Source organism: Phytophthora infestans, genomic scaffold (genome assembly GCF_000142945.1).
Source record: "Phytophthora infestans T30-4 supercont1.2 genomic scaffold, whole genome shotgun sequence".
Lineage (NCBI taxonomy): Eukaryota > Oomycota > Peronosporomycetes > Peronosporales > Peronosporaceae > Phytophthora > Phytophthora infestans.
In genome coordinates this window covers 601,378-627,265 of record NW_003303757.1, presented here as the reverse complement: position 1 = coordinate 627,265, position 25,888 = coordinate 601,378, and the positions used below count along the sequence as shown (strand labels likewise).

Sequence of the window (25,888 nt, the reverse complement as noted above, 5' to 3'; positions counted from 1 at the left end):
CCGATCCTATCTTTAATACCGGTACTTCTTTCGGTAGAATACAATTTTTCCGGTAATAGTCCCACAGCTGTGTACTTGATGAAAAATGCCTATTGATGGCCACTGCACAGAAGCCGCCGTCAGTGTGCTCTTCACGTGCCGCTACCGTATCTCTCCAGCGGCTCTACGACTTCGCCCTCGGGGATCTAGTCAATACGTGCTTTGTTACATTGACAGCAATCTTTGCGCTGTTTGTCGCGTCTCGCTGAGCTCTGCAGATGGCGCAAACCCCACTGACCATCGCAAAGTTGACGCATCTGTGACGCTAAGACGCGACTCGCGGGCTTTTAGTGGGCTACAGGAGTCTCTACTTGTTCGTAACGACGATGCGACTTCAAGCAACACGTTACAGGACCGTGAGCTGCTGTGGATATCTCGTGCAGCGGTACACACCGCTGCGGCCGTCACGCTAGAGCAGCTCCCATCACCAAACTCTCAATTGCTGCGCGACGGAGACACTCGCTCGTTGTTACAGCAAACACTGCAGCGGAACTTTGTCGTTTGTGCAGGTGCCAGAGTGAAGCTACCGACGTTGTCTGGTCTTGTGTCGGAGAGCAGAGGCGTGGAAAACCAGAAGCACGAACAAGTGATGATGTTTCGAGTTGTGTCCACTTATCCTGCTGCACCCTTCGTCCGGATCACATCTAGTACTCGTGTAACGCTGACGGAGCCGGGTAATACTGATGGAGAAGATGGGAGTTTAGTTCTAGACGCGGTTGGGACACGTCCAACTACACAGCAAGTCAAGGGAGTGACGATGGGGGGCATGGAGGACGAGCAAGCTGCTTTGCGAGAATTGATTTTACTGCCAGTAGCGCACCCGCGACTGCGCTCGGAGCTAGGTGTGGAGTTTCCAAAGGGTGTGTTGCTATGTGGACCTCCTGGTGTGGGTAAGACGCTGTTGGTGCGGTCGGTAGTGCACGAATGTCGTCAGGTCAAGGGGGCATCTGGAGCTACGCTAAATCTGAATCTACAGGTCATCAACGGATCTGAGATTATGACTAGCGGTCGTGGCGACGCTGAGCAGACTCTACGTGCCACATTTGAGACTGCGGTGGCACATGCTCGCAGTGCTCGTCACGCAGCCAGCGTCATCTTTATCGACGAGCTAGATGCGCTCTGTCCTAAGCGTGAAGCTGCAGGTGGAGGGGCCTCATCTTCACACAGCCGTATTGTTGCTCAGATGCTGACACTATTAGACGGTGTAGAGGGCGGTCTCTCGCGTGAAAATGTGGTTATCGCCGCTGCCACAAACCTCCCGAACTCAATCGACCCAGCGCTACGTCGTCCTGGACGATTTGATCGCGAGATCTTCGTAGCTCCCCCAAATACAGTATTGCGTAAGAAGATATTCAAGGTGCACCTCAGTAGAACACCCTACGCCCTCAGCCAGGGCTCGCCAGAGGAGGCTGAGCAAAAGCGCGATAATTTTCTCGACACATTAGCTGCGAAGGCTGTTGGCTACGTTGGTGCTGATATTGCTGCTTTATGTCGTGAAGCTGCTATGGTGGCATCGACGCGGCAACTTGTGGCTCTTTCTCGAGATCGTGACCTTGAACAATGGTGGGAAGACTGGAAACGCCGAGTGGAACCTCTCAGTGCTGTCCAAAACACAACGACAACACTTGGTGCCGCTGTCGCGGGACGAGCTTGGCATGCGAACCCAGCTGCCATTATTCCGTTGTGGTTCCTCGCCAAACACAATAGCAAACAAGATGGAGATAATACTGGAGATAGGGACTATCAACGACAGGCAGATCGGGAGTATTTCAGCTTTCTATTAGGCGGTGAAGGCCAACGTACCACAACTGCGCCTTGTCAGGAAAAGGATGAAAAGTTGCAAACCTTTGAGGTGACCATGGCAGACTTTGACCAAGCTATGCAGACCATCGTACCGTCAGCTCTTCGAAGTGCCAGTGGATTTACGTAAGTATTTGGTTCTCCTTTACATTTATTGTGCTGACAATGTTTTTAATATTATTTCAGTAAGGACTATGAGCGACAAGGATGGGATAGTATTGGTGGCCAGGCAGAGACTAAGCTCGCCTTGCAGCAGGCGCTCGAGTGGCCCATCAAGTATCCACAAACCTTCTCTCGTCTAGGTGTCCAGCCACCTCGCGGTGTCTTACTTTATGGCCCACCAGGATGTAGTAAGAGTTCTATTGTGCGTGCAGCGGCCCATTCAAGTGGAGCCACGTTCCTGTCACTGTCAGCCGCTCAGGTGTTCTCACCGTTCTTCGGCGATGCAGAAGCTGCTGTTCGTCAAGTTTTCCGTGACGCACGAGCAGCTCTTCCTGCCATTATCTTCTTCGACGAGATCGACGTGATGGTTGCCAAGCGAGAATTTGATGGATCTGGTGGCGGAGAGGGCGGAACTTCTACCGCTATGCGTGTGCTCTCCACGATGCTCAATGAAATGGATGGCGTCGAGTCCGCTGAAGGACTTTTGGTCATCGGTGCTACGAATCGTCCAGCTTGTATCGATGCAGCACTTATGCGACCTGGTCGGTTCGATCGCATCCTGTTTGTGGACCTTCCAGCTGAGCCTGATCGCGTCGAGATCTTGCGGATCCACTCGCGTCCGATGCATCTGAACGAAGATGTCAGTCTTGAAGCTTTGGCGAGGCGTACGCCATATTTCAGCGGAGCTGAACTTGAGGTAAGTTACAGCTTCATCTATTTGCTTGAACCAGTTCTATGTTTGCTAACTTGTTTGATTTATTGAAGAATTTGTGTCGTGAAGCTGCTCTACTCGCTCTTCGAGAGTCTCTGGATGCCGTGGAAGTGTGTATGCGCCACTTTGATGAAGCCTTACTTGGCATTACGCCTGTATCTTCCAAAAAGTCCATGCTAGACTACATTAAGTTCGCGGAAGCTATGGGTCATCTGTCATAGGGAAGTTATCTTCTTACAATAGAATAGATGCACTTTGAGAATGTTTTTCTTGTAACGTTTCAGTTAAAAAAATATGATTGCCTCCATTTTTGAAGATATTAATAGAAAACTTTAGATTCTGGAATAGCTCAGGCTTTGAAATAAGAATTTTCTTCGTCCAGAAATATATTCCAGTGGAATATCGATCGGTAATCTATCCGTCATTTATTCAGATTTTATCCAGCCTTACGTTATTCCAGAAACTAAAGCTCTAATACTGAACCGATTATTGGTGCCTAATCTTATGTACTCAGGTTCGAGAGTCTTTGGATGCTGAGAAAGTGTGCATGCGCCACTTTGAAGCTCTAATTGGCATATTCTACATGTATAGGGATCTATGCAAACTACATTGAATTGGCAGAAGCTATGGGTCATTGTCACAGAGCACGAGTTGACTTGTCAAACACAACAGATGCAATTGTGAATACTTTTCTGTGACGTGCCATTGTCGAGATCAATTTTACTGTCACCTAGAAGAGAATTTCGCCTCCGTCTGTGAAGCTGACCTTGTGCTGCAATGGGATGCCATCTCTCTCCGCGCCAGCCTGTTCCATCTTGTCCACGACCTCAAATCCCTCCACTACCTCTCCGAACACTACGTGTTTGCCGTTAAGATGAGGCGCAGCGTTCAGCATGAAGCAGAATTGACTGCCGTTAGTATTAGGCCCAGCATTGGCCATCTGCAGGATGTATCGCTTCGAATGCTTGAGTCTCAGTCCATTCGGCTCGTCGTCAAATCTGCCGCCATAAATGCTGCGACCTCCTGTTCCGGTGCCCGTCGTAAAGTCTCCACATTGTACGATAAAGTTCTTGAGAATGCGGTGGCATACACTGCCCTTAAATGCGTAGTCCGGACCCTTCTCGCCCGTGGTTAGCACTCGGAAATTCTCCACCGTTTTAGGTACGATGTCAGCGTATAACTCCGCCGTGACACGGCCCACGTACACGTCGTCGATGGCCACATCCAGCCACACATACTTGCGGTCAGATTTAGGCTCCCATGACCTCGTGGGTGCGGGGATTGCAGCCTTTTTATCAGCATTCACCCCCTCTCGTGCCATTTCGTCAGTGAATTCACGCGCTTGCTCGCCCGCCTGCTGCGTCAAATGCGGACTCTGTGCCGATAAGTCGAAGAATACGTTCACCACAACGAAGTAGGCTACAAAGATTAGCCCCATTCCCAGAAGAATCACCTTGCGCGCATCCGGCGCGCTGCCAGTTCGGGGAGCCATGGTGACGTGGTTGCACTGAACAGATCTTGTTTGCGATATGGATACAGTTAATCGGTTTGGACGGGGCTGATGTCAAAGCCATCTCCGGAATAAGAAGTTGGAGCAAGTTGCTTGTCATCAATCTGATACGGATAGAAGTCACTCGGAAGCCTCTTCCACGTGATGTCTCTTTCGTACTAGCGAGAGACTTTTAGTGTAGCTCATTCTCCGATTTCACACGCTACAGGAAGTAACTCCAATCGTGTGTGGAATATAACCTCACGCTATCGCTGGCGTCCTGAACAGCGGCACATTTTGAAAGTACGAAGCAGCGAAAGAAAATCGAGGATGGGTTACAGCATTCCGGACTCGCCACGCGGAAAGACTGACGCCGGTACACAGTTTGCGGAGCCAACGCTCCCGCCGTCGAGAATGGGGCTTCGTGAAGGTTTCCAACAGTCGATCGCTGCCCGTCGTCGGAACGCGATCGTGCCGGGCTCTTTGTCGTTCGACGCGATGGGATCTCCTCGCTCACCCTTCATCTTCCTGAGCCAGGAGAACCGCAGAGCTCTCGCTCAGCGTCAGGAACAAGAAGAGCAACAGTCAGGTCGGGAGGACGCACCCATTGTTGCAATGGTACGCCGTTGATAACGATATGAGAAGCGACAGTTGTAGCTGACATTTTGCGTGTGTCTTTTGCAGCCGTGAACGTCGGAACGTCCACATCTTCGTGAGACGTGGTGTCCAAGCGGGATTAACTGTTAACGGATTTCGATGAATTTGTAAATATATAGCTGCCATTTCAACCAACTTTGAGGAAATTGCTCTCATCAGTAAAGTGTTCTGCACCACCTTTCTTCGTACTGCACTTTAAAAATCATGGCGCGAAACGATAATTTAACTTTACCTCACTCCTCAAAATTAATTGTTTTTCATACAAACTTTTAATGCATTCTCAAAGCTTTCGAGCTGGTATTCAAATTTACGTACCCGACTCAATATTGTTGTGTCTACCACGCTTCCTCCAAATTGGGTATCAAGCGAGGAGCTCCCCTCCATACGACAAGCAAATGAACGGGGGATCGGGCGACTGGCACTCGGCGGCCGACCGCCTGGCGCTCTTCATGCAGCGCTACGCCGTGCCGAACGACAAGGTAGCAAGGCAGTTGGGCTGGGCTGATGAGCAGCTGCGTGCGTACCTGTCGCCCGAGTCACGGCGTGTCAAAGCGGCGTCCGACGTACGTCCGCCAACGTCAACATGGCACTTATTGGCAGAGAAGGAGGTTCTAACGCTGTGCAACGAACTATAGATTGCAGACACCGCGGTGGACAAGCTACTGATGAGGTATCGCGTTGCATTGGCGCATCAAACGCTTAAGAATGCGAAGACTAAGCCTCTCAAGCCTCTAGAAGGGAGTTGTAGGAGATCTACAGTACCCACACAGGTCAGAAAAGTGCTGAGTGTTTTTATAAGAACAGGAGGAAAAGAAATGAACGATTAATTGAGAGTTTTTGTGGCAGTTTGGACGCAATGTGGGGGACAGAAGAAGCATTATTCATGCAGACGCTACGCCTGCGCAATTGGTTCGTCTAGCTGTTGCTATTGAGAACAAATGTTGCAAGAGGCTGATACATCCTATGCAGAAGGCAGCAGCGAATGTGGAGCAGCCGTCTACGGGCAATCGGAAACGGAAACGGAAAGTCGTAATACATCCTCTGCATTCATCGAGTGCTAAGGTGAAGACTGCGGCGTCGAAGGAGGAAAATGCTAGCGATAACGCAGATACAGAGTCGACAACACATCAACTTGATGTACGGAAGCCGCTGCGACTGGCCAAACCCGAGCTTATCTGCCCTATTCGTCTCGATGTCGACTTGGATGGCGTTCACTTTCAAGATACTTTTCTCATCAACGCGTACGTTCGCCCTGAAGCCGTTTGTAGCGCAAGTTAAGCTAACATTCGCGTATTTATATCTTACAGCGTTTTGAATACGTGTTCACCGGAAGCTCTCGCTACTCAAATTGCCCAGGACGAAAGGATGAGCAATAAACTAAAGGTTCGTGTTCTTACCCTTGTACTTTTGACTGGTTTCGGCCTCGGAAATGCTAATATTTTCCTTTATTGTCGATAGGATGCAATCGCGGAGTCAATTCGAAGACAAATTTTGACTTTTACCTCATCTTGTATGACTGTCGACTACAAGAGCGAGCAGTTATTCCCAATTTACCTAGATCTCATCCTCGAGGGATTCTCCGTAAGTTATTGGTTGAGATAATAAGTATTGATTTATATTGATTTACTAATGTTGTCGATTTGTTGCAGCTGCGGGATCAATTCGAATGGGACATATCCAATGACTGCATCGCAACGCAGACGTTTGCCAGTACGCTGTGTGCAGACTTGAACCTGCCAAAAGCATTCGAGCCCGCTATCGTCTTTTCGATCTACGAGCAAGTTGCTGCTTATCGTATCGCACTAAACGGGCGAAAATGGATTGGCAAGGATTTAAAAGATAGCGGTCTCACACCACCAACTTCCAGTTCAGGATACATCGAAGTGATGCCACCGCTTGACGACGTCGTTCGTACCACTGATGACGCGAGTAAGTTTGTCTTGTGCATCTATGCGTTTTGAGTTCTAGAGCAGACATCTCACGGCTCCACTGCTTCTCTACAGAATTATGGCAGCCCGTACTGAGTGAACTGTCCAGAGAAGAAAAAACGTATTTATCTGCAAGATTCACGGCTGCTCGAGCGTACGTTCCACTTTTAATACTGAACTCGTATCTGTAGTCTTGGCTCTAATACATGACATACTTTGCAGACCTACCACCTGGAAGAGCACGCCGGTGGTCTCAGACACTAATGGCCGATCAAAGCGACCTTCCCGGCGACTATCAAAGGTTCGTTTGTAGCGTTTACATGTTCAGATTGGTTGCTACCAACTGACAACATTCAATTTGGTGCTTGTTATGCTCTCAGGAGAGTCGCCTTCCACGACCAATCAACCCATTCATCGTATACTGTCAGATGCAGAAGGAGGCATTGGGCAAGACTCGCCGCTCTGCGTCTGAAACGAGAAAGATTATGGGCGACATGTGGCGCAAATGCACCGAAGAGGTTGGTACCTTTCACTGCGGTGTTTTCTATTGACGTTTTGATCTAACAAGCGTGCGATTACCAGGAGAAAGAGTATTACTCGCAACTTACTGAGGTGGAGAACGAAAAGAGGCGTCGAGACCACATTCTCGATATGAGGGACCGCGCCATCGCTGACTGGGAAGAGGACGAAGCTCGTCGGAAAGGATTGTTGGCTTCCTCTACGTTGGAGGCGTCTGCAGAGCACTTCCGTGGTCTCTTGCTTGAAGTAAGTCGTGTGCATGTCCAACGTTTTAACTGAATATTGCTGATAACGTACTTATGTGTAACCAGAACTACATGAGCGAGCGACACGAAGTAGATTTGAATAGACAAGCGTTAGTGACCGAGACTGAGGAGGACGAGGAGGACAACGAAGTGGCCTAGAGGAAGCTACAGCAACTGCGCGAGTGACACCCACATCAAAAATGGAAAGCACAATAAGCGAGCAGACATAACATAAAGACTTGCAGCGCTCCTAGAGAGCCACCTGTTGTGCTGGATTCTACTTAGGTTGCTCGGCTACGGCACCTCCCATACCTTGAGCTCAGGTGTAGATCTCAATGCCTGTTACGTCCAGGATCTCAGCGCGCAGAAGCTCCATCAACTCGCCCTTGTCTCGTGTGTTCACCCAGTGTCCACTTTCAGCGTCGTACTCGTAACGGCGAGGGCCACTGCAACACCAGAAAAGAAGACAGCGTCAGTCGCTCATTTTTATAATAAATCACCACTTTGAACGTCGTACCTGACCGGAGACGACCACCAGATCTGTCGGTTGGGCACCTGGCGATTGATCACCCACGTGCCGTGCTCACCCAAGTCAATCTTCAGGACTCCTTGCTGTCCGGGCGCCCATACGGTGAGTCAGTCTATTGATCAATGCTACATCAAAGCTACGACATACCGAAAACATGATGTCGGACTCTTCAAGCATCTCCTCAATACCGTCCAGCCAGCTCTGAATGCCGTGCAGCGTCTCGTCCGCCAGCTCCATGAACTCGTTCTCCGCCATTTGCGAAGACGGTTCTAGAGAGTCCGTCGTCAAGTGCGCAGCTTGCAGGGAGCTGCGATGCGACATCGAAATTGCACCATTGGGTCTGCACAGAGACGGCAGAGTTGACAGAGTCTTGACACTCTGTGTAGCAGCAGTACGGCGGGACGCGCAGCGTAGCGAAGAGAGAGCAACACGACGCAGCATAGTGGTGGTTTTGGTGACGATTGTGAACTGATAGCTCACCGCACAATATGAGCCAATCGAAGGACGCACAGTCAAGCTTTTGACCAATTATGCTGTGATTTTAGAACACCTAGCTTTGTCAAAAAGCGTGGTAAATTCATATCCATTTTCCCAAGATGGCCAAGAAGCGTCGTCATGTAGCCGCGCCACACCGAGCGACAGCCACAGCAAGCCGAGAGGTATCGGTCGACCATGAGGCAATGAAGAAGTCTCTGGAGTCATTTGGGGCCAATTATGACCAATTAAGAAGCGAAGTGACGGGAATCTCGGCCAGTTTGGAGCGCACGCTCCTGTTGCAGAGTCTTGTGGCACTCGTCCTGCAAAATGTACTCATGGTTGTCCAGGTATTCGTCCTTCACTTCATTGCAGTCGCGCTGTACATAATTCTAACAATTATCGCAGAGCGTGTCAACTACGCAGATCGCGGTGGCAGTTGGAACTGCCGTCTGGATGACTAGGGAACGTTTCGTGGAGATGTTCTTGCCTCCTGTTTCCCTTCGAGTCGGCAGTGGCCGAGAAGTCCTTTTGAGAAGTTTAATCCTTGTGTTGGCTATAGTCGGACTGGGAGCTGTATTTTATCGAGTGGAGATCCCACCAAGCGTCGTGCATCTCGTGGCTTTCGCTGCAGTGTAGGTTGTCCCGCATGGCGGCAGCTATTTGAGACTCACCATGTGATGCTGGCTGCAGTTTTTTGCTGGATCTTGTATCAATATATCTTAGTAAAGCAGCTAGAGGCCGACTTGCGCGCCCACAAATCCTTTTGGCAGCCGTTGAAGTCACGCACTTGGTCGCTGGCCTTTCAATTTCTCTCAATTACGTAAGGAAATCGTGTTGGAAGAACCTATCAGTAGAGCAATCTGACCTAATGGACATGCTGTATGCGCAGAAGCAAGGGTGGATATACGATGAAATGGCCTTCGCACTCACGGCAGCTACAGCTTTCGTGCACGTTGTTGTACTGCTCACGGCGAAGTATATTGTACTCTATTGCTTTGGCGATATGAACGGTGCCTTTATGGAGACAAAGCAACGCGGAGCAAAGTTAATGGAGAGAGTATGGATCGATATCGACCGCTTCGAACCTGAACAGCTTCTCGTGGGAGCCTCAAAGGTTCGTCAGCAACTACCTCACCGTCTGAATACCAAAAACTTACTAACGATGTGCTGGTACGTTCTCAGAAAAAGAAAGCTAAGAATAAGTCTCGTACAAGCTCTTCCAAGACCGTCAGCGTCACTGCTGGCAATGACAAAAGCGCGCTTCCAAAGAAGCAGTCGGTATTCAAAGAGCCTCGTGTGCAGCTTGCTGTGTTGACACTGGTGCAGATATTGCTTCTGCTTTCTCAACTCGTGCTCTCTGTATATGTCCTGCATTCGTGGGAGATGATAAGGTACGCTATCAGGTGCGCATATTATATGGACTTTTCAGAGTGTAAACTGACTTACGTTTATTTGTGAGCAGCGTGCTGATGCTTAGTAGCTCCCACGTGCTCTGGACACTCGGTCAAGTGCGGCGAAAAGTGCTTTCACGCAAGACAATTACATCGGCAGACCAGAAACTATAAAGCGAATAGATAATTACAGCTGCTCGTCTCCTTCTACTTAACTTCTTCTTCGTAAGTTTTTTTTATATTTTCAGTAGAAGCAGCTGGAGGCGGTTCGAGTCTTCTGCTCTGCTTCCTTCGCAGTGGCGCAACAGTCGTAATATCGCTTGATGACATCCGCGCACTTGCTCTCCTGGTAACCGCGACGCTGCAGACAAAACTGGATGGCGCATGCCTGCTTCTTACACACGCGCTCGCACAGCTCCTTCTCGGCCATAATCCCTCGAAAATGACGCAATAAGGGTGAAACTTTCCCCGAACACGTTGTACTACTACAGTAGTAGTACTACAGTACTACACTTCGAAGTACTTAATAACACAAACAGGCTCAGTAAACGCTCCGGTAAATTATGAGGATCGATAAATGCATGACTGCCGGTCTCCACGTCAAGAGGCTAGAAGCAGTCGAAACTCTTTCATAGCTACACAGTGCAGTAACGCGTGCGTCACTTCGTTTGGCTATGGTGAGTGACGTCTGCTATCGACCTCTTGATCATAAGCTGAGGAAGAAAATATCTCCTTAGACAGTGGTGTCCTCCTCCGTGACCGTCTTGGCCTTGGCTGCCGGAGTTTCCTCGGGTGGGGTGTAGTCGGGAACGCCGCGCGTGAAAGAGGGGTGCTTCATGATGACAAAGTAGTTGAAGTACGCATTGGAGAAGCCCGCGAGCGACACGAGGATGCCGTAGACGCCACACATGCCGAACGGAAAGATAGAGATCCTGTAGCAGCCATTACCATCAGTACAGTACAAACTACCTCATCTATACGTTTCAACGAACATGCTCAGGAAGAGGCATCGACCCCAGGGGCTGTACATGAAGCCGAAGCTGCCACGAAGAATCTTGTCGATGTAGGCTGTGCGTAGCTCGTATCCCACCAAAATCAACGCGAAAAAGCTGTAGCCAACAACAAATAGAGTGAGATACCTTCGCTATAATGCCATAATTCACATAATAACACTGCCGTACATGGTGTAGATGACTGAGAGCGCGTCTGCCATGACGGAGAAGGCCGAGTCTGACTGAATGATTTGTCCCACGGCCAGTCCGACCATGCAGCCGGCCATCGCCAGGTTCACAATACGCATGGCAGACAACACGCCAGATACTGACGAGCCTAGGATGCTGCACCAGCATGAAATGTTAAGACGGCGTGAAATGAACCAAAATCACAGTCTGAAGACGCACATTTCCCGGGTCTTGGCCTTGATCTCTATCCACACTTCGCTGATGGAGATGGCGTCCGCCGTGTTGGTCACTTTGTTGGCGGCTGATGGCGGCGGAGGCGGCAACTTGAGGTCATCAGGGTTCAGCGGCGGCAGCTTTCCATACGTTGTGCTGCAATGGATAATAGAGAAGGTTAGCTAAAATACGGTCCTTCTGTCATGTTAGCCGGCAACGTACTCCGTGCCCAGGGGTCCAGCGTTGAGCACAGTGCCTCCCAACACGGAGGCGTTGACTTCGGTGGTCATCCTGCGAATGCTTTCTCTCTGTGTGAACGCTCACACTCGCGGCTCGGATGTCTAGGCTGGTGAGCTTTACCGCAAGCTTTTGGCTGCCAGTTTGACTCGGCGTTTGTAAGGCACCGGCTTTTCCGGGGGATAGGTAGCAAATCGCAAATATTGCAACTATTGAGAGTTTTGATTCAATTCGACTTAAGAAGTTAAACTTGTTTTAAACTTCAAGTTTTTTTTTTTTAGCCTGAAGTTCAAAACAGGTTTAATCTCTAACTACGGTAGTACTTTGAGGCATGTACAGTATTACTATCGTCATTACCGGTACTGTAATAAATACTTCTTGACGAGGCACGAAAGCAACAAATTATTCTTGGCAATTGTGTGAGTCGCACGAAAGTGAGGAGCAACATTTGCTTGCGTGGCTTAACATTAGATAATAAGTTAGGTGTGCTCGGAGGCTGTTACTGACAACTGATCTCGGGCATGTCCATTGACGACATTGACGCTGTGGATGCCGTTGACACGCCACTGCACTCGCTCATACTTCTGCTCTTGCGCGGAGAGCTGGCAACCTCCTTTGCGAGAGCTAGGTGGTTCCTCCGTTTGAGCTCCTCCACACGGCCCTTCATGGTCTCAACCTGACCTAGCCACCGCTCGTCCTTTTCGAAATCTAGCAACCGGGACGACGAGTTTTCAATCCTGGTCACGAAAGCGGCGTAGCTCGTGCCTGGGGCACGAATGCGAGCCGAGACAGGTGTTGGTGGGGGCTGACTAAAGACAATCGAGTTGGTGGAAGACGAGCAGCTCCGCTGTGCCAACGCGGGCTTGCGCACCGAGCAGGCAGCGAGGTGGAACTCGCGAGATTTCGGCGGTAGAATTTTGCTCATGGGGAGCGAGAAATCCCGCACGAGCCTAGGTGGCGACGACACTGGCGCTGGTGGCACCTCAATTGTGTCCTGATTACTGGGCTCATGCTCGTAAACCTTTTCCTCTTCCAGGTCCTCCTCGGCCTGCTCCTCCTGTCCCGGTTCCTCTTGCTGACACTCCTCTTGCTCCTCCTGCCCAACTTCCTTTTGCTGCGACTCAGCCTCGCTCATGGCAGGCTGGTCCCGTACTACATCTAGTCGCACGATCTTGGTCGGCAGGATGATCGGAGTTTCCTCAATCACCGCCAGAGCGTCGTAGTATGTAACCAGACCGTGGACGTTGCCGCGTTCCCGAGACTCAAGCTCGTGGGCGGGCGCATCGGCACCTGTGGAATCTGCCATGCTTTCAAACATCTTTACGATGCTGCGCACTGTCATGCTGGTGTCTCGACACTTAACTGTACTTTCGAGTTATCTGTGACTGCAAACTCTGAATGGCGACGGAGAAAACTGCGCTTGAAGAACTTCCGACGCGGCTCACAACAAGGCGATGAGGGATCCGCGTGCTACGCTGGAGACAAGTGAGTCGGTGGCTGGAATGGCGCGCTTTTAAGTTTGAGCGCCAAGGTCTCCGTGGTGCTCAACAGAAGATCGGATTGGTCAAAAATAAAAACAGTGGGATTCTACTGGCTCGCAGAGCCGGTTTTATTTAGCTTGGTCGGAGCAAATGAGTCTCACTGTAAAGGATAAGACCACGAGGACGAGAGAGCACTCACTGGTCAAGCGGTGCAATTTATAGCAAACGGCTTGGCGAGCATGCAAGTTGCCGCCAGCACCTTGCGAGACTTCAGTCAAATCATCATCTTGCACTCTTCTGTCGAGCCAGTCCCATCTGCCATCGCAGCACCAAGCTGGTTGTCAAACAGACGACAGAAGTGACACACCAAATCTTACGCCAATGTGGTGTGGTGACCTCTAAAAACGTTTTGTATGATAAGCTAGAAATCTCTTGAAAAATAACTGATTCCCTGGCCAAATTCAGTTTGTATCCTCCCCATGGATCTAGAGATCGGCGCCCGCGTGGCATTCGGCGCCGGCAAGAGTGGGGTCGTGCGCTTCATCGGCGAGACGGAATTCGCCAGCGGTGAGTGGGTAGGTATCGAGCTAGAGCGACCCGAGGGAAAGAACAACGGCGAGCTCAATGGCCGCGTCTACTTCACATGCGCGCCCAACCATGGCGTCTTTGTCAAGAAGTCGATGGTTCGAACGGTTTTATCGTCCGCGTCGTCCACTGCCAAGGCGCCACTAAGTCGACGTCTCTCAGGCGTGGGCAGCAGTCGCTTGTCGGGCATTGGGACGTCGTCATCAACCGCAGCGCCGTCCAGTTCGACGCCTAGCAGCTCAGCGAGTTCCAGACTATCAGCACCTAAGCCACGGGCGTCGATGATCACACCGAGCAGTAGATCTAGTATTCCTGCAGCCTCAGCAGCCAGACCGAGGCTCTCGCTTGACAGACGGCCGTCTTCAGGTGCCGCTACGTCCAGTAGTTCGGACGACCAGCTGACTGAGGCGAGAGTGAGGATCTCCAAGCTGGAGGAAGAGCTGGAGCAGAAGAACCGGCACGTAGAACAACTGAGACAGAGTGTAGCTGTCATGAAGGAGGCAGCGACTGCGAACAGCGAGAAGATCAAGTTACTCGAGGAACAGGGACAGGAACAGGTCGAGAAGATGGAGCAGCAGGGGCAGGTGGATGCCGACGGAGACGAGAAGATGGACGTGGACGAGGAGCAGTCCAGTTTGTCGCCTCAGGAGGAACTAGTGCTACAGATTGAGATTGTCCGAGAAGAAGCAGACGAACATGTGCGTTCGGTACGTGCCGAGCTGGAAGATCACATCACCGAGCTCCAAGGAGAGCACGAGGAGCAGCTGGACGAACTGCGGCTTGAGAACGCTACTCAGGCGTCCGAGATCAAGGCTCTAGAGGCAGAAGTGGCGCAGCAGAAGATGCGCATTGCGGCGTTTACGGCAGCTGAGCAGAAGAAGGCGGAGGAGGTGGCGATGGCTGTGGCCAAATCGAGTTCTGGTGCTCGTAAAGTGGAGACGCTGGAGAAACAGGTCGCTGAGCTCCAGGATATGATTGAGATGATGACGCTGGAGAAGGAGACCGTCGAGATGGATAAGGAGATCGCGGAGGAGCATGCTGAGGAGCTGCAACAAGAAGTGGAGAAGCTCAAGGCTGCGATGGCGCTGTCAGCAACAACAGGACCGGACTATTCGGAGGGATCTGCGAGTGGCGGAGACTTGGCAGAGGAGAACAACAAACTCCGAGCTGCTGTCAAGATGCTACACGAGCGTGCGTCCGAGGAGAAGGCGGAACTGAGCAAGAAACTGCGCCAGGCTCAACGTGAGAACGCTGAGCTTGTGTCGTTGAGGGAGGAGGTGGAAGAACTGGTACGTGATAAGTGTTAAGTGTGTGTTGGAGAGGGTTATTGACACCATATTGTGTGTGTAGAGCTCGAAGAAGCACACGCTGGAAGTCGAAGCTGAGGAGCTGAAGGAGATGCTGGACGTTGCCAACGCGTACGAGTCGATGGTGGAGGATCTTACTGAAAAGAATCTGAATCTGGGCGAGAAACTGGCAGAGCTGGAGACCACGGTGCAGTCGCTCGAGTCGCTGCGAGAGGTGGACCAGGAGATGGAGCATCAGCACACTGAGTATGAAGCAGAGCTACGCGATGAAATCGACTCGCAACGTGTCACTTTGCAGGAGCTGAAGCAGGCGGCACTGGACCAGAAGACTGTTCTGGAAGACAAGGAGCGCACGATCGCTCGGTTCCGTGACCTGGCACACAGTCACCGTGAAGAAATTGCCCAATTGAAGGCGAAGCTCCGAGCAGAGAGTGGCGCGGTGGAGTCTCTGAAGGACACGGCACACTTGGCACTGAACCAGACGATGGGACTGCGTGCGTTGGTCGCAGCTGCACGCGAACACGAGACCGAAGCTGCCAGACAGAGGATTATCTCGGAGCAGGCGAGACTGGAGAACTCCTTCTTACGTGCTGTGGTGCCCAACTCGATCTTCTCTGAGACGGACCAGAAGGTTCTTCGTGTCCGATTGACACTGGGACGCATCGCCGGCAAGTCGGACATTTTGGTGCAGCACCTGAAGAAGGACCTGGACACGGTGGCGCAGCAGCCAATTGCCAGTGGTCAGACCGAAGACGAGAAGGACGAGGGGGCTTCTATTCAAGCCGTGAGTGTGGAGCAGCTGGTATTGGGAGACAAACTAGCAGCGGTCTCGTGTCAAGCGAAGGAGGATCTCTTCATGCTCGAGTGCCACTTGACTACAGAGGACGAGTTTACGCAGGGCTGTTCAGCACTCGACACTTCTCAAACGTCTGCGTTGGAGAGTGTACTGGACTTGGCGTTGTCAGCGTTCTCGGAGGGAGCTTTACTTTATGGCCCTCGAGGAGGCGACGTCGCGTCGTTGTATGACCGGTTGGTCCAGACGTCGGAGGATTGGCACACGGGACGGATCGCCCAAGCTGCTTGTGCTCCAGGAGCTGAAGGTTTTGGGGCTCGGTCTGCTGTTGTCAAGTTGCGTACGAGAAAGAATGTAGCCAAGTTGGCATTCTCCATTTCGTCGATGGTGACGTTCCTGCGGACTACCAAGAGCTTCATTGCGAGCTCGGAGATGCCGGATGACGACCACACTGCCGCGTTACGTGCAGAGCTGGCTCCAGTGCTGGATAAATGTCTAGGAGAGCTGTTGTCGGTGCTGAATGTGGCTCAGCTGTTCTACCGTCGTGCTGAGATCGATTTGGCTGCTTCAGACGATGACCTGGACGGTCTGGTGGCTGCCGGCGGTGAGGTTGTGTCCTCTATCCAGAGTTATGCGGCAGAGGCTCAGTCATTGGCGTCTGCATTGCAAGCTCAGCTCGGTCACGATGGTCTTGTGGAGCACACGAAGCCGACAGAAGAGCTGGTGCAGTTCGCGCAACAGGCGGTGTACGACCACGCTGTGGCATTCAAGGAGAAGGTCGCGTTGCTGTACAAACTGGTATGTCGCGGAGCCTTCACTGATGCCGTAGCGCCTCGTACGCGCAACGAGAACCCTGATGGAGCCAATGGTCGTCCGCAGTGGCGTATCCGTGCTCAGGCGATCCATCAAGAGTTGGTGGATGCGTCGACGCTGCGTAGTAACTTGGCGGAGATGACGGAGCTGTGCAATGCGCTGCATCAACGTATCCGTGAGTTCGAACGTGCCGATAGTCAACACCGCGTGGTCGCTCAGAAGCTCGAGAGTCAAGTGCTGCAGCTGACGGAGAGCGTGGCTGCCATGACGAGTGAAAAGACGCAGCTGGAGACGCAACTTGCCAAGGAGCGTGAACAATTCGACGTGGCGCTGGACGAGTCCAACAAGGAGAAGACGTTGCTCAACTCGCTGAATCGGGATCTCCGAAAGCAATTGAAGCGTACAAGCGATGCTGGTAGCAGCGTCAAGAGCGGTAACACCGGTACGGGTGCCAAGGGCTCAGCCATGGGCGCAGCAGATGCCGACGCTTTCCGTCGCGCCTTCCATCAACTGCACACGGAGCTGCACACGGTGCGCTCTACACTCGCAAAGGAGCGATTGGAGAAGCTTCTCGGGTCGAATGCTGGGCTCAACCCGCGCCAATCGACGTCAAAGCCGTCCGATCGATTGGCGAACTCCCTAAAGGAGGTGGCGACGTTCTCGAGACAGGTAAAGGCCCAACTGTCGATGCCTCGGTTGGTGGATCTGAAGCGTGCTGCTTCTTCGACGGGGGCGACTGCACACGCGCAACTCGTGACTGAGAAGCTGCAGCAGTCGCGTGCGCAGAGACAGTTGACATCACTTCGTGAACGTGTCGGGGCGGCCATGCAAGAGGACGGCTGGGGTCAGGACGTCACGAACGCTATTACTAAAGGTGAGAGTGTGTTCGGCTGGCAACCGCCAGAGATGGAGAGGCCCCCTGTACTTCTAGGGCGTGTGAAGTTCGGCAACAGCTCCACGACCGCCTCGCAGTCCGTGCAGCTCGTGTTCAACCGAGCCGAGGTGAAGCATCTATCCCAAGCTTTGGTGTGCTAAGTGAGTCTCCACAGGGAGACGATGGTAGGAAGCCAGCAGCGAGCCACGCGTATATGAGTTGAATTGAAAGACACTTGATCAAGAGCTGGGTATTACAACGTTTAAATTGTGGCAGTTTGCATCACCAGTCGTAGGGTGAGTACCACAATCTTTTAGGACATGGGCGTCGGATCTTCGAGTCGTCGCTGGGATGGCAGCACTGTGTCCTCGCAGAAGGGCAAGGTGGCTATCGTGACAGGCAACTCCGGCATCGGCTTCGAAACGGCTAAAGCTTTGGCCTTGCGTGGAGCCCACGTGGTACTCGCCTGTCGGAGCGACGTTCGTGGTTGTCAAGCTGAGGAATCGATTCGGAAGACGCTGAATAAAGAGGTCGGTGATGGCGTCGGTGGAGTGGAGCTCATGCTGCTGGACCTGGCCGAAGTCGACAGCATTAGCGAGTTTGCAAGGGCCTTTCGAGCCAAGTTCGACCGTCTCGATCTGCTTATCAACAATGCTGGAGTTGCCTGCCCACCAGTGCGACACAACTCCAAGGGCTTAGAATGCACCTTTGCCATTAATCATCTTGGCCACTTCTACTTGACGAGTTTGTTGTGGAATCTGCTACGTCAGAGTACGATACAAGCTCGAGTGGTGAATGTGTCGAGTGGACTGCATCGTGCTGCCAAGTTGGACTTTGCCATGATGGGTCACACGCCAGGCAACAGCATGCGTGACTACGCCGAGTCCAAAATGGCCAATGTGTTATTCACGTATGAGCTGCAGCGACGGCTACGGGATGCCGGCATTTACAATGTGTTGTCGGTGGTGGTGCACCCTGGCGTTTGCCACACGGAGATCTGGAACAAGTACATCCGAACCAAGCTTGCGAGATGGCCGTTCCTGCAGTGGTTGGCAATGTGGGCCGTGTGGTTGTTGCCGTTTCTGCCTCAGAAGATCGGAGCGCTCCCGACGTTGTACGCAGCGACGGTGGATAGCGTACGTGGTGGCGAAATGTACGCACCCGACGGGCTAATGACCTTGAGAGGTTACCCAGCGTTGGATACGTCACACCCGGCCAGCCGCTCGCATGACAATGCCAAGAAGCTCTGGACGCTTAGTGAAGACCTGCTCGACGCTCAGTTTGACGTGCAGTGAGGAACAAATAACGAATAGAAATTACACCGACCCAGTAGTCTGCATTCCGCTTGACTTCAACATCGCAGTATCGAATGCATCGGCTCGCAAAGGATCTGCCAAGATTCGCTGACCTATTTTGCAAAGACGCGTCGCATGAAATGTCAAAAGCGAGCAGATCTCTACAGTAGAGTGTTTATCGAGAAGCATGGGTGCTGCTGCCACTTCCGAGAGAAACTGGGATGGCTCGACGATGCCATCTCAGAAGGACAAGCTAGCGATCGTCACAGGCGCCAACTCCGGTATCGGCTTCGGCGGCCAAGGCGTTGGCCGCGCGCGGAGCGCACGTGATCATCGCTTGCCGTAATGAAGGGCGTGGACGACGCGCCGAGGACCTGATCCGCCAAGGACTGTCCGAGCTGCCCGTAATCGATGTCGGGTCTGTGGAGTTTATGCTGGTGGATATCGGAGACCCGGCCAGTGTTCGCAATTTCGCGCGTGCGTTCCACGAGAGATTCGACCACCTTGATCTGCTGATCAACAACGCCGGCGTGTCCGTACCCGCCGAACGCTACACACGAGGAGGCCTGGAAGCTCACTTTGCCATTAACCATTTGGGGCACTTCTACTTGACGAGCTTACTGATGGACTTGCTGCGCCGCTCAAAGGACCAAGCCCGTGTGGTCAATGTCAGCAGTCTCGCGCACTACTTCGCCTGGATGTACCTGGACTTCTCGACTCTGGGGCACACGCGCGGCAGTCTTCGCGACTACTTGACGACCAAGATGGCCAACTTGCTCTTCACCTATGAGCTACAACGTCGTCTACAATCCGCACAGGTGGAGAACGTGGTGGCCGTGGCGGCTCACCCGGGCTTGACACACACCGACATCTGGAACCGCTACTACCGCAGCACGTTCCCAAGCTGGCTGGCCGAGATCTTCGTATGGCTCGTATCGTGGTTACCCTTTATGACGTCGCAAATGGGCGCTCTTCCCATTCTGTACGCTGCGACAGTGAAGAACGTCAAAGGAGGAGAGTACTACGGACCCGACGGGTTCCTGCACATACGAGGGTACCCTGTCCTGGAGGCTGGCGCCAAGTCAAGCCACTCACTGGAAGATGCCAACAATCTCTGGAAATTGAGCGAGGACACGCTGAGCGAAAAGTTTAAGATCTGAAACAGAAAGCTTTGCGTGAAAAGTATTGATGAAATTGCAGTTTCACAAATAATAAAGTACTGATTCAAGATTATTAAGTGCTCCAGTTTCAATTTCAGCCAATCCTTGATTCGCATTGCGAATTCACCGCCATCCAGTGAAGATAAAGGAGACATCTCTTCCAACCATGAAGGTCAAGACGATCTCCCGCGTCGAGAAGGACTTTACACAAGAGGTGCAATCGGACAAGCTCAAGGTCTTTCGCAACTACGACCCGGCGCTGCACCCGTTCGAGCGACCGCGCGAGTACACTCGAGCATTGAACGCTGTGAAGCTCGAGAGACTTTTTGCCAAGCCCTTCGTTGGAGCTCTAGACGGCCACTGCGATGGCGTAACAGCGTTGGCAACAAACCCTAAGAGTCTAGTGGCATTTGTCAGTGGGGCAGCCGATGGTGAAGTGCGCGTGTGGGATCTTCCTCGTCGAAAATGCGTCTGGAACGTATACGGCCACCGCGGCTTCGTGCGTGGGCTGGCAGTGACCCCAGACGGCAACACTTTTTACTCGTGCAGTGAGGACAAGACGGTGAAGCAGTGGGCGTTGCGTGTGAAGGAAGAAGACGAAGACGTCCCTACTGCGCTGGCCACCTTTACGTCCAAGGAACCCTTCCTGTACGTGCCCTAGCGAGAGATTCGAATGACTCCAGTGCTGAGGTGATGACGTGCGTGTGATTTTTTGTGCTTTCTGTTGCTGCAGTGGCATTGACCATCATTGGTCTCAGAACATGTTCGCGACATGCGGCTCCAAGGTGCAGGTGTGGGATCCGTCGCGCTCGACGCCAACACACGAGTTTGCGTGGGGTGCCGACTCGATCAACTCGGTGCATTTCAACCCGGCCGAGGCGTCGCTACTGGCATCCACAGGCTCAGATCGCAACATTACGCTGTACGACATCCGTGTGGCGTCTTCGATGCGTAAAATCGTCATGGAAATGCGGTCCAATGCGCTGGCATGGAACCCCATGGAGCCCATGAACTTCACAGTCGTAAGTCTCTTTTGAATCTGATGGCTTCACTCCAGGCTCTTCTGCTTGTGCTAATGAACCGGCCGTTGGACTTGCGTCATTTTGGTGGTGCATTTCTAGGCCAACGAGGATCACAACTTGTACACTTTCGACATGCGCAAGATGGACCGCGCCATGATGGTGCACAAGGACCACGTCTCGGCAGTGTGCGTCACTTTGAGTCAGGTTTTGCCACAGTGGCCAAGTGGATTTTGGCGTCTAACGAGTGTCGTGCTTGCTCTAATGCTGCAGAATGGACGTGGCATATTCTCCGACGGGTCGGGAGTTCGTATCGGGCTCGTATGACCGAACGCTCCGCATCTTCAACGTGCGCTCGGCTAAAAGCCGGGAAGTTTATCACACGCAGCGCATGCAGCGGTACGTCTCCTTTAACTTTTGCATTGGCCAGTCGCCGCGTGCAACCCCCTCACAAGGGGCACAGCCGTTTCCCCACCAGCATAGCGTGGCAAACCGCCACTCTCATTTGACTTAACAGTTGCGTCGATAAATTCTCACTGAATGTTGCCGTTTTTGCCTTTTGCCAGGATTTTCTCCGTCAAGTTCAGTGCCGACTCGAACTTTGTGCTGTCCGGCAGTGATGACACAAACATCCGCATCTGGAAGGCCGAGGCCTCCAAGAAACTCTCCAAGGTACGAAGCAAATTGTTGCTTTTCGACCGTTACGCGGTCCTTTTATGTTTTTGCAGCTTTGAAGTTTCTGACGTGGCGCCCCGTTTTACGGTTTCCCCTTTCTATTTATTGTGCGTGCATCAGGTTAACCCGCGCGAGCGCCGCAAGATGGAGTACAATGAGTCGCTCAAGGAACGCTACCAACACCTGCGCGAGATCAGTCGAATCTCCAAGTACGTTTTGTTGCTGGCTGTCGTTGCAGTTGCCCTTGTTGCCGTAAGCGTGTTGCTCACGCAAATGGAGATGGGCCGGCAATATCGGAGATTGGTCCCACTAACGAATGGCCGTGATTGTGTCTTCTGATGCGGTTAAACGAAATCGGTGAACTAAACTGCAGGCACCGACACGTTCCCAAGGCCATCAAGAAGGCGGCCGAGGCCAAGCGCGAAGCCAGCGCGCGCGAGCAGAAGAAGATGGCCAACCGCCGCGCCCACGCCAAGGAGGGCGCTGTCCCCCACAGCAACATCCGCAAAAAGGTGGTCGTCAAGGAGATGGAATAAAACGTCGCTGGAACGGCTCCATCCCAGCCTGCTGCTGCGCCCCCAGACGAATGGAGCTACTGATTTCGATGGCTTCGGAGCTCCGCGCTGGACTGCTGGCTGCGTGGGGCCAGCGTGGCTTCGACGGAAACCATGCATTGCTAACGCACTCGAAGAACGTTCTCCGCTCGACGCCGCGGTGTATATACAGCTAGCTACTGTACATGCTTAGCGTACATGTAGTAGACACTATAATATCGACGTTAGCCATACGTAACGATCAACAGCGATTCCGAATTGTTTTGCTAACCGTAAGAGGGAGGCCTCCCAGCGATGGTAGATGACGTGCGCGTCATTAGACCGCTCTCATCACGGCGTGGGATCTCAATCCACCGCGGTCTGCTTCGCGCTTGTTGCTGACGTGCCTCGTGGCGTGGTGGGTGGAGGCTGAGCGCTCTGCGCTGTTTTTGGTCGCAGCAAGCACGCCGGCATTTCTTCTGGGTTCACCACACTAGCGATACTCGTCGTCGTTCCAATGTTTCTCCTTATATTGACAAAGCACGAGTGACTACAAATGCTAAGCTTGCTCGTCAAAAAACAAAAGTTGCCTCTTCTTCTTTCGGTGCAATCACGCGCGGCTACATCATCTTTTTTACTAGTATTTGCATTCGCGGAAACCAAGTTGAAGCATTTAGCATCTTTTTTTTTCTTTAGCTGAGAAGCGCCAAGATGCTGTTTGCCGCTCCATGCTGCTGGCAAAAAGCAGAAAAGAGCGCCATCTTTGCGCTCCACTTACGCACCGGCAGATCCGCGGATTGTGCTTCGGTCGCTTGAATCCTTCGGCAATTTTAATCGGGTATCAAGATCAATTCGAAGTAGCCATTTCCCGCTGGCCCTCCCGTCCCTGATCTCCAGTGAAGACTCCCCACGCCACCGGCTCCAGGCTGGAGCCCAGCGTTCAGCACGCCATAAGTTATACAGCTCGGACGCGTTTTGCAAATCTCCGACTTGATGCGTCCCTTTCCAAAGCGGCGAAAAAAAAAAACTTCGCAAAAAGAGTTTCCTCAAGAACCTTCTCGATCTGTTTTTCACTAAACAGACCAGACTGCGTCATCACATGCCAGTACTGCAGTGCCAGCGCCCCACGAGATTTTCCACTTGGGACAGCACCAGCAGATGGAAGTCACGCCCAAGCAAAGCGTGAAAAAATGCCTTGCTCGTTTAGGTTATCCCTACACAGAATCTCCAAAAAAGAAGGCGATTCCGGTTTTGAGCTTGGTGCAGACGGGGCAGACGCAGCCGCTGACAATCACTCTTAACTCTCCTCTCCCTCGAGAGGCTCGCGGCAACTCCAGTGACGGTCTCACAACCGAAAACGCTTCGTACCCCGTACGTTCGTGCCACTTTTTCGTAGGGATCGCAAGGCCGACAGAGAGACCACACGACAGCTAATGAAGCCGAAGGCCCCCAGCGACGCCAAGACGGCGCTGGAGCTGGCCGAGTCCAGCGAATGGAGCGCGCTGGACCGCCTCGTTACGGCGCAGCCCGAGCGCGCCGACGACATGGACGACTTTGGCATGATGCCATTGCACTGGGCCTGCACAGACACGCACGTGCCGCTACGTGTCATCAAGAAGCTGGTAGACGTGGCCCCGTCTGCTCTAAGCCACAAGAATAAGGGAGGCTTGCTGCCGCTCCACATTGCCGTCAAGGCCGCCACTAAGCTCGAGGTTCTACGCGCGCTAGTACAGACCGCACCCGACGTCGCCTCCTGTCTGTTCGAAGAGACCCCGACGGGCGAGACGCCTGCTGAGCTTGCCCGAGCCTACCAACTCACCGATGACAAGGTTAGTTTCTTGGTAGACATGGAGCAACAGCTCCGCGCAGCGGGTAAAGCTCCCGACCGCCGGAGCGCAAGATTCCAGGCCTTCTTAAACCAACCGGGAGGCTTCCCCCTTCAAGCAGACGATACCTCTAGTATCAGCAGCTTCAGGAGTCTCCCCACTGCGCTGGGAAGTGGCCGCGGAGGTGCCGCACTAGACGACGAATGGGCCAGTAACAGAACTGCAGTGGGCGCTCTCCGTCTACCGGACGGCCTGGCGGGCGTCCCGCTGCCCCCGCGTTGGCGACTGGACAAACGCTGCAACATTTGTCAACTTAAATTCAGCTACTTTAAGACACGTCATCACTGTCGCTCCTGTGGCGAGTCGGTGTGCAGTACACACTCGAACAAGCGACTACCTTTGCACCACTTGGGCCTGAAGACACCGCAACGCGTGTGTATCTTATGTTACGATGATCTACGTGAGAATGGCGCGCCCTCAGCTGTAGTCAACATGTACGGCCACGGACGGCACAGCGGCTTGCCGCCAATGGAGCCGAATATGTCGCGACAGGAGTCCACGCCACCCCCCGGCAAGACTGGCCGACCGCCGCTGCGATCCATCAACAGCACAGTATCAATGACCACCACGTCTTCAAGCAGCCGCAACTCGGCGTTCCAGAGTCCGTCCGACGCCGACAAATACTTTCAGACGACGCACACACCGCGTCGTGTCACTCTGGGTGACCGAAGCTCAACAGACAACAACGATGGACGGGATCCTACACTAACAACCAACTTGCCGTTCGAGGACGACTCGCGTGGCCGTCCTCGTGCCTGGACAGATGTAGACTCGACGGAGAAGTATCAGGATATGCAGGAACAAGTCCGGGAGCTGGAGTCCCATGTACAGGAGCTCACAATGGCCAAGTCGCGCATTGAAAAGAAGTTGGAGGATGCCACTCGACTGGCTGCTGAAGCCAAGAAGGAGCGCAACGCTGTGGACGCGAACGTGGCGGAGCTGCGCAACAACCGCATCATCGATATTAACCGCATCTCGTTCGACGACGATGAAGACGACGAGAACCAGAACAATAGCAACAAGGCACCGGACTTTACCAAGAGTTTTATGCAAGGCAGACACCGTCAGGTCACAGCGGAAGTTGAAAAGAACACCGAGCTGATCGAGGACAAGGAAGTGAGCGTGGCCGAAACGTGCAACTACCTGGGTCAGGTATTCCTGGACCGTGGCGAGTACAACAGCGCTGTCGTGGAGTTCCGCAAGTCGGTGGATGCTAATCGAAAAGATGTGGACGTGTGGATAAATCTGGCACGTGCACTTCACGGCGCTGGCGAGTTTTACGACGCTGAGATCGCCATCCGACGTGCATTGGCTCTTACTTCCAAGAACTACGCGTCGCTGTCGCTGCTGGGCAAGATTTTGCACTCCAAGGGCGAGCACGATAAGGCTGTCGAAGTGTTCCGTGAGGCTCTGAGTCTAATGGATCAGGAGGACGACTCGGATGAAGATGTCGGCTCGATGACCGTCGGTTGGTGAACAAGTTTACCACCTCTTGTCCTCTCGTTGACGTATAATATCCATGAAGCAAGAGAGAAAGACCAGTACAGCGCTGGAACTTACATGTCAAGCCACTGCCACACGCTTTGTTTATTTAGGAAAAAGGCGATTTTAGCCTGAGGTCTGGCACTAGGAGAGACCGAAGGATCACACCAAAAAAACACCGTATAGTAGGAAAAAAACACAAAATACAAACGATACCAAATATCTCGTGACAGTTCTTGATTTTGAAAGTGCTAAAACTGCAAATCCAAAAGAGCCTTCAACATCAAGCTTACAAGATGATCAGATGGAGTACGGGGCGATGCTCCTCCGTCCCCAACGCTTGGCCACCTACACAACAACGTAGCAACCTCTTTCGTGTCGTCCTTTAGTCCAGCTGCGAGAACGC

General features: G+C 52.6%; 10 protein-coding genes across 10 annotated transcripts; 6 read left to right on the top strand and 4 right to left on the bottom strand.

Moving 5' to 3' along the window:
- Positions 1-85: 85 nt before the first annotated feature.
- PITG_01291 (ATPase) lies at positions 86-2,934 on the top strand (the record flags this gene model as incomplete). Its single annotated transcript, XM_002907918.1, has 4 exons — positions 86-713; positions 783-1,965; positions 2,026-2,698; positions 2,767-2,934. The coding sequence occupies 4 exons, from the start codon at positions 86-88 to the stop codon at positions 2,932-2,934; spliced, it is 2,652 nt and encodes an 883-aa protein (XP_002907964.1).
- A 509-nt stretch (positions 2,935-3,443) lies between these two features.
- Positions 3,444-4,205, bottom strand: PITG_01290 (peptidyl-prolyl cis-trans isomerase C; the record flags this gene model as incomplete). Its single annotated transcript, XM_002907917.1, has 1 exon — positions 3,444-4,205. One exon carries the CDS (start codon positions 4,203-4,205, stop codon positions 3,444-3,446), a length of 762 nt encoding a protein of 253 aa, XP_002907963.1.
- A 207-nt stretch (positions 4,206-4,412) lies between these two features.
- Positions 4,413-4,994, top strand: PITG_01289 (uncharacterized protein; the record flags this gene model as incomplete). The annotated part of the gene is made up of 2 exons (XM_002907916.1): positions 4,413-4,820; positions 4,887-4,994. The coding sequence occupies 2 exons, from the start codon at positions 4,617-4,619 to the stop codon at positions 4,890-4,892; spliced, it is 210 nt and encodes a 69-aa protein (XP_002907962.1).
- Positions 4,995-5,254: 260 nt separating this feature from the next.
- On the top strand, positions 5,255-7,655 carry PITG_01288 (uncharacterized protein; the record flags this gene model as incomplete). The annotated part of the gene is made up of 11 exons (XM_002907915.1): positions 5,255-5,422; positions 5,495-5,629; positions 5,706-5,768; positions 5,829-6,100; positions 6,167-6,242; positions 6,318-6,440; positions 6,509-6,788; positions 6,863-6,945; positions 7,168-7,305; positions 7,370-7,552; positions 7,629-7,655. 11 exons carry the CDS (start codon positions 5,255-5,257, stop codon positions 7,653-7,655), a joined length of 1,548 nt encoding a protein of 515 aa, XP_002907961.1.
- A 147-nt stretch (positions 7,656-7,802) lies between these two features.
- PITG_01287 (uncharacterized protein) lies at positions 7,803-8,528 on the bottom strand (the record flags this gene model as incomplete). The annotated part of the gene is made up of 3 exons (XM_002907914.1): positions 7,803-7,997; positions 8,069-8,163; positions 8,228-8,528. The coding sequence occupies 3 exons, from the start codon at positions 8,399-8,401 to the stop codon at positions 7,871-7,873; spliced, it is 396 nt and encodes a 131-aa protein (XP_002907960.1).
- A 148-nt stretch (positions 8,529-8,676) lies between these two features.
- On the top strand, positions 8,677-10,122 carry PITG_01286 (uncharacterized protein; the record flags this gene model as incomplete). The annotated part of the gene is made up of 6 exons (XM_002907913.1): positions 8,677-8,904; positions 8,963-9,189; positions 9,248-9,390; positions 9,454-9,671; positions 9,740-9,948; positions 10,020-10,122. 6 exons carry the CDS (start codon positions 8,677-8,679, stop codon positions 10,120-10,122), a joined length of 1,128 nt encoding a protein of 375 aa, XP_002907959.1.
- Positions 10,123-10,486: 364 nt separating this feature from the next.
- Positions 10,487-11,732, bottom strand: PITG_01285 (uncharacterized protein; the record flags this gene model as incomplete). The annotated part of the gene is made up of 5 exons (XM_002907912.1): positions 10,487-10,880; positions 10,941-11,057; positions 11,130-11,285; positions 11,349-11,498; positions 11,565-11,732. 5 exons carry the CDS (start codon positions 11,630-11,632, stop codon positions 10,682-10,684), a joined length of 690 nt encoding a protein of 229 aa, XP_002907958.1.
- Positions 11,733-12,078: 346 nt separating this feature from the next.
- Positions 12,079-12,504, bottom strand: PITG_01284 (uncharacterized protein; the record flags this gene model as incomplete). Its single annotated transcript, XM_002907911.1, has 2 exons — positions 12,079-12,384; positions 12,451-12,504. 2 exons carry the CDS (start codon positions 12,502-12,504, stop codon positions 12,079-12,081), a joined length of 360 nt encoding a protein of 119 aa, XP_002907957.1.
- A 1,035-nt stretch (positions 12,505-13,539) lies between these two features.
- On the top strand, positions 13,540-22,117 carry PITG_01283 (glycoside hydrolase, putative; the record flags this gene model as incomplete). The annotated part of the gene is made up of 13 exons (XM_002907910.1): positions 13,540-14,934; positions 14,996-17,432; positions 17,463-17,560; positions 17,750-18,568; positions 18,997-19,781; positions 19,945-19,964; positions 20,025-20,535; positions 20,621-20,909; positions 21,009-21,094; positions 21,180-21,305; positions 21,473-21,578; positions 21,702-21,790; positions 21,955-22,117. The coding sequence occupies 13 exons, from the start codon at positions 13,540-13,542 to the stop codon at positions 22,115-22,117; spliced, it is 6,924 nt and encodes a 2,307-aa protein (XP_002907956.1).
- A 1,369-nt stretch (positions 22,118-23,486) lies between these two features.
- On the top strand, positions 23,487-25,476 carry PITG_01282 (uncharacterized protein; the record flags this gene model as incomplete). Its single annotated transcript, XM_002907909.1, has 2 exons — positions 23,487-24,605; positions 24,672-25,476. The coding sequence occupies 2 exons, from the start codon at positions 23,548-23,550 to the stop codon at positions 25,474-25,476; spliced, it is 1,863 nt and encodes a 620-aa protein (XP_002907955.1).
- Positions 25,477-25,888: the final 412 nt, after the last annotated feature.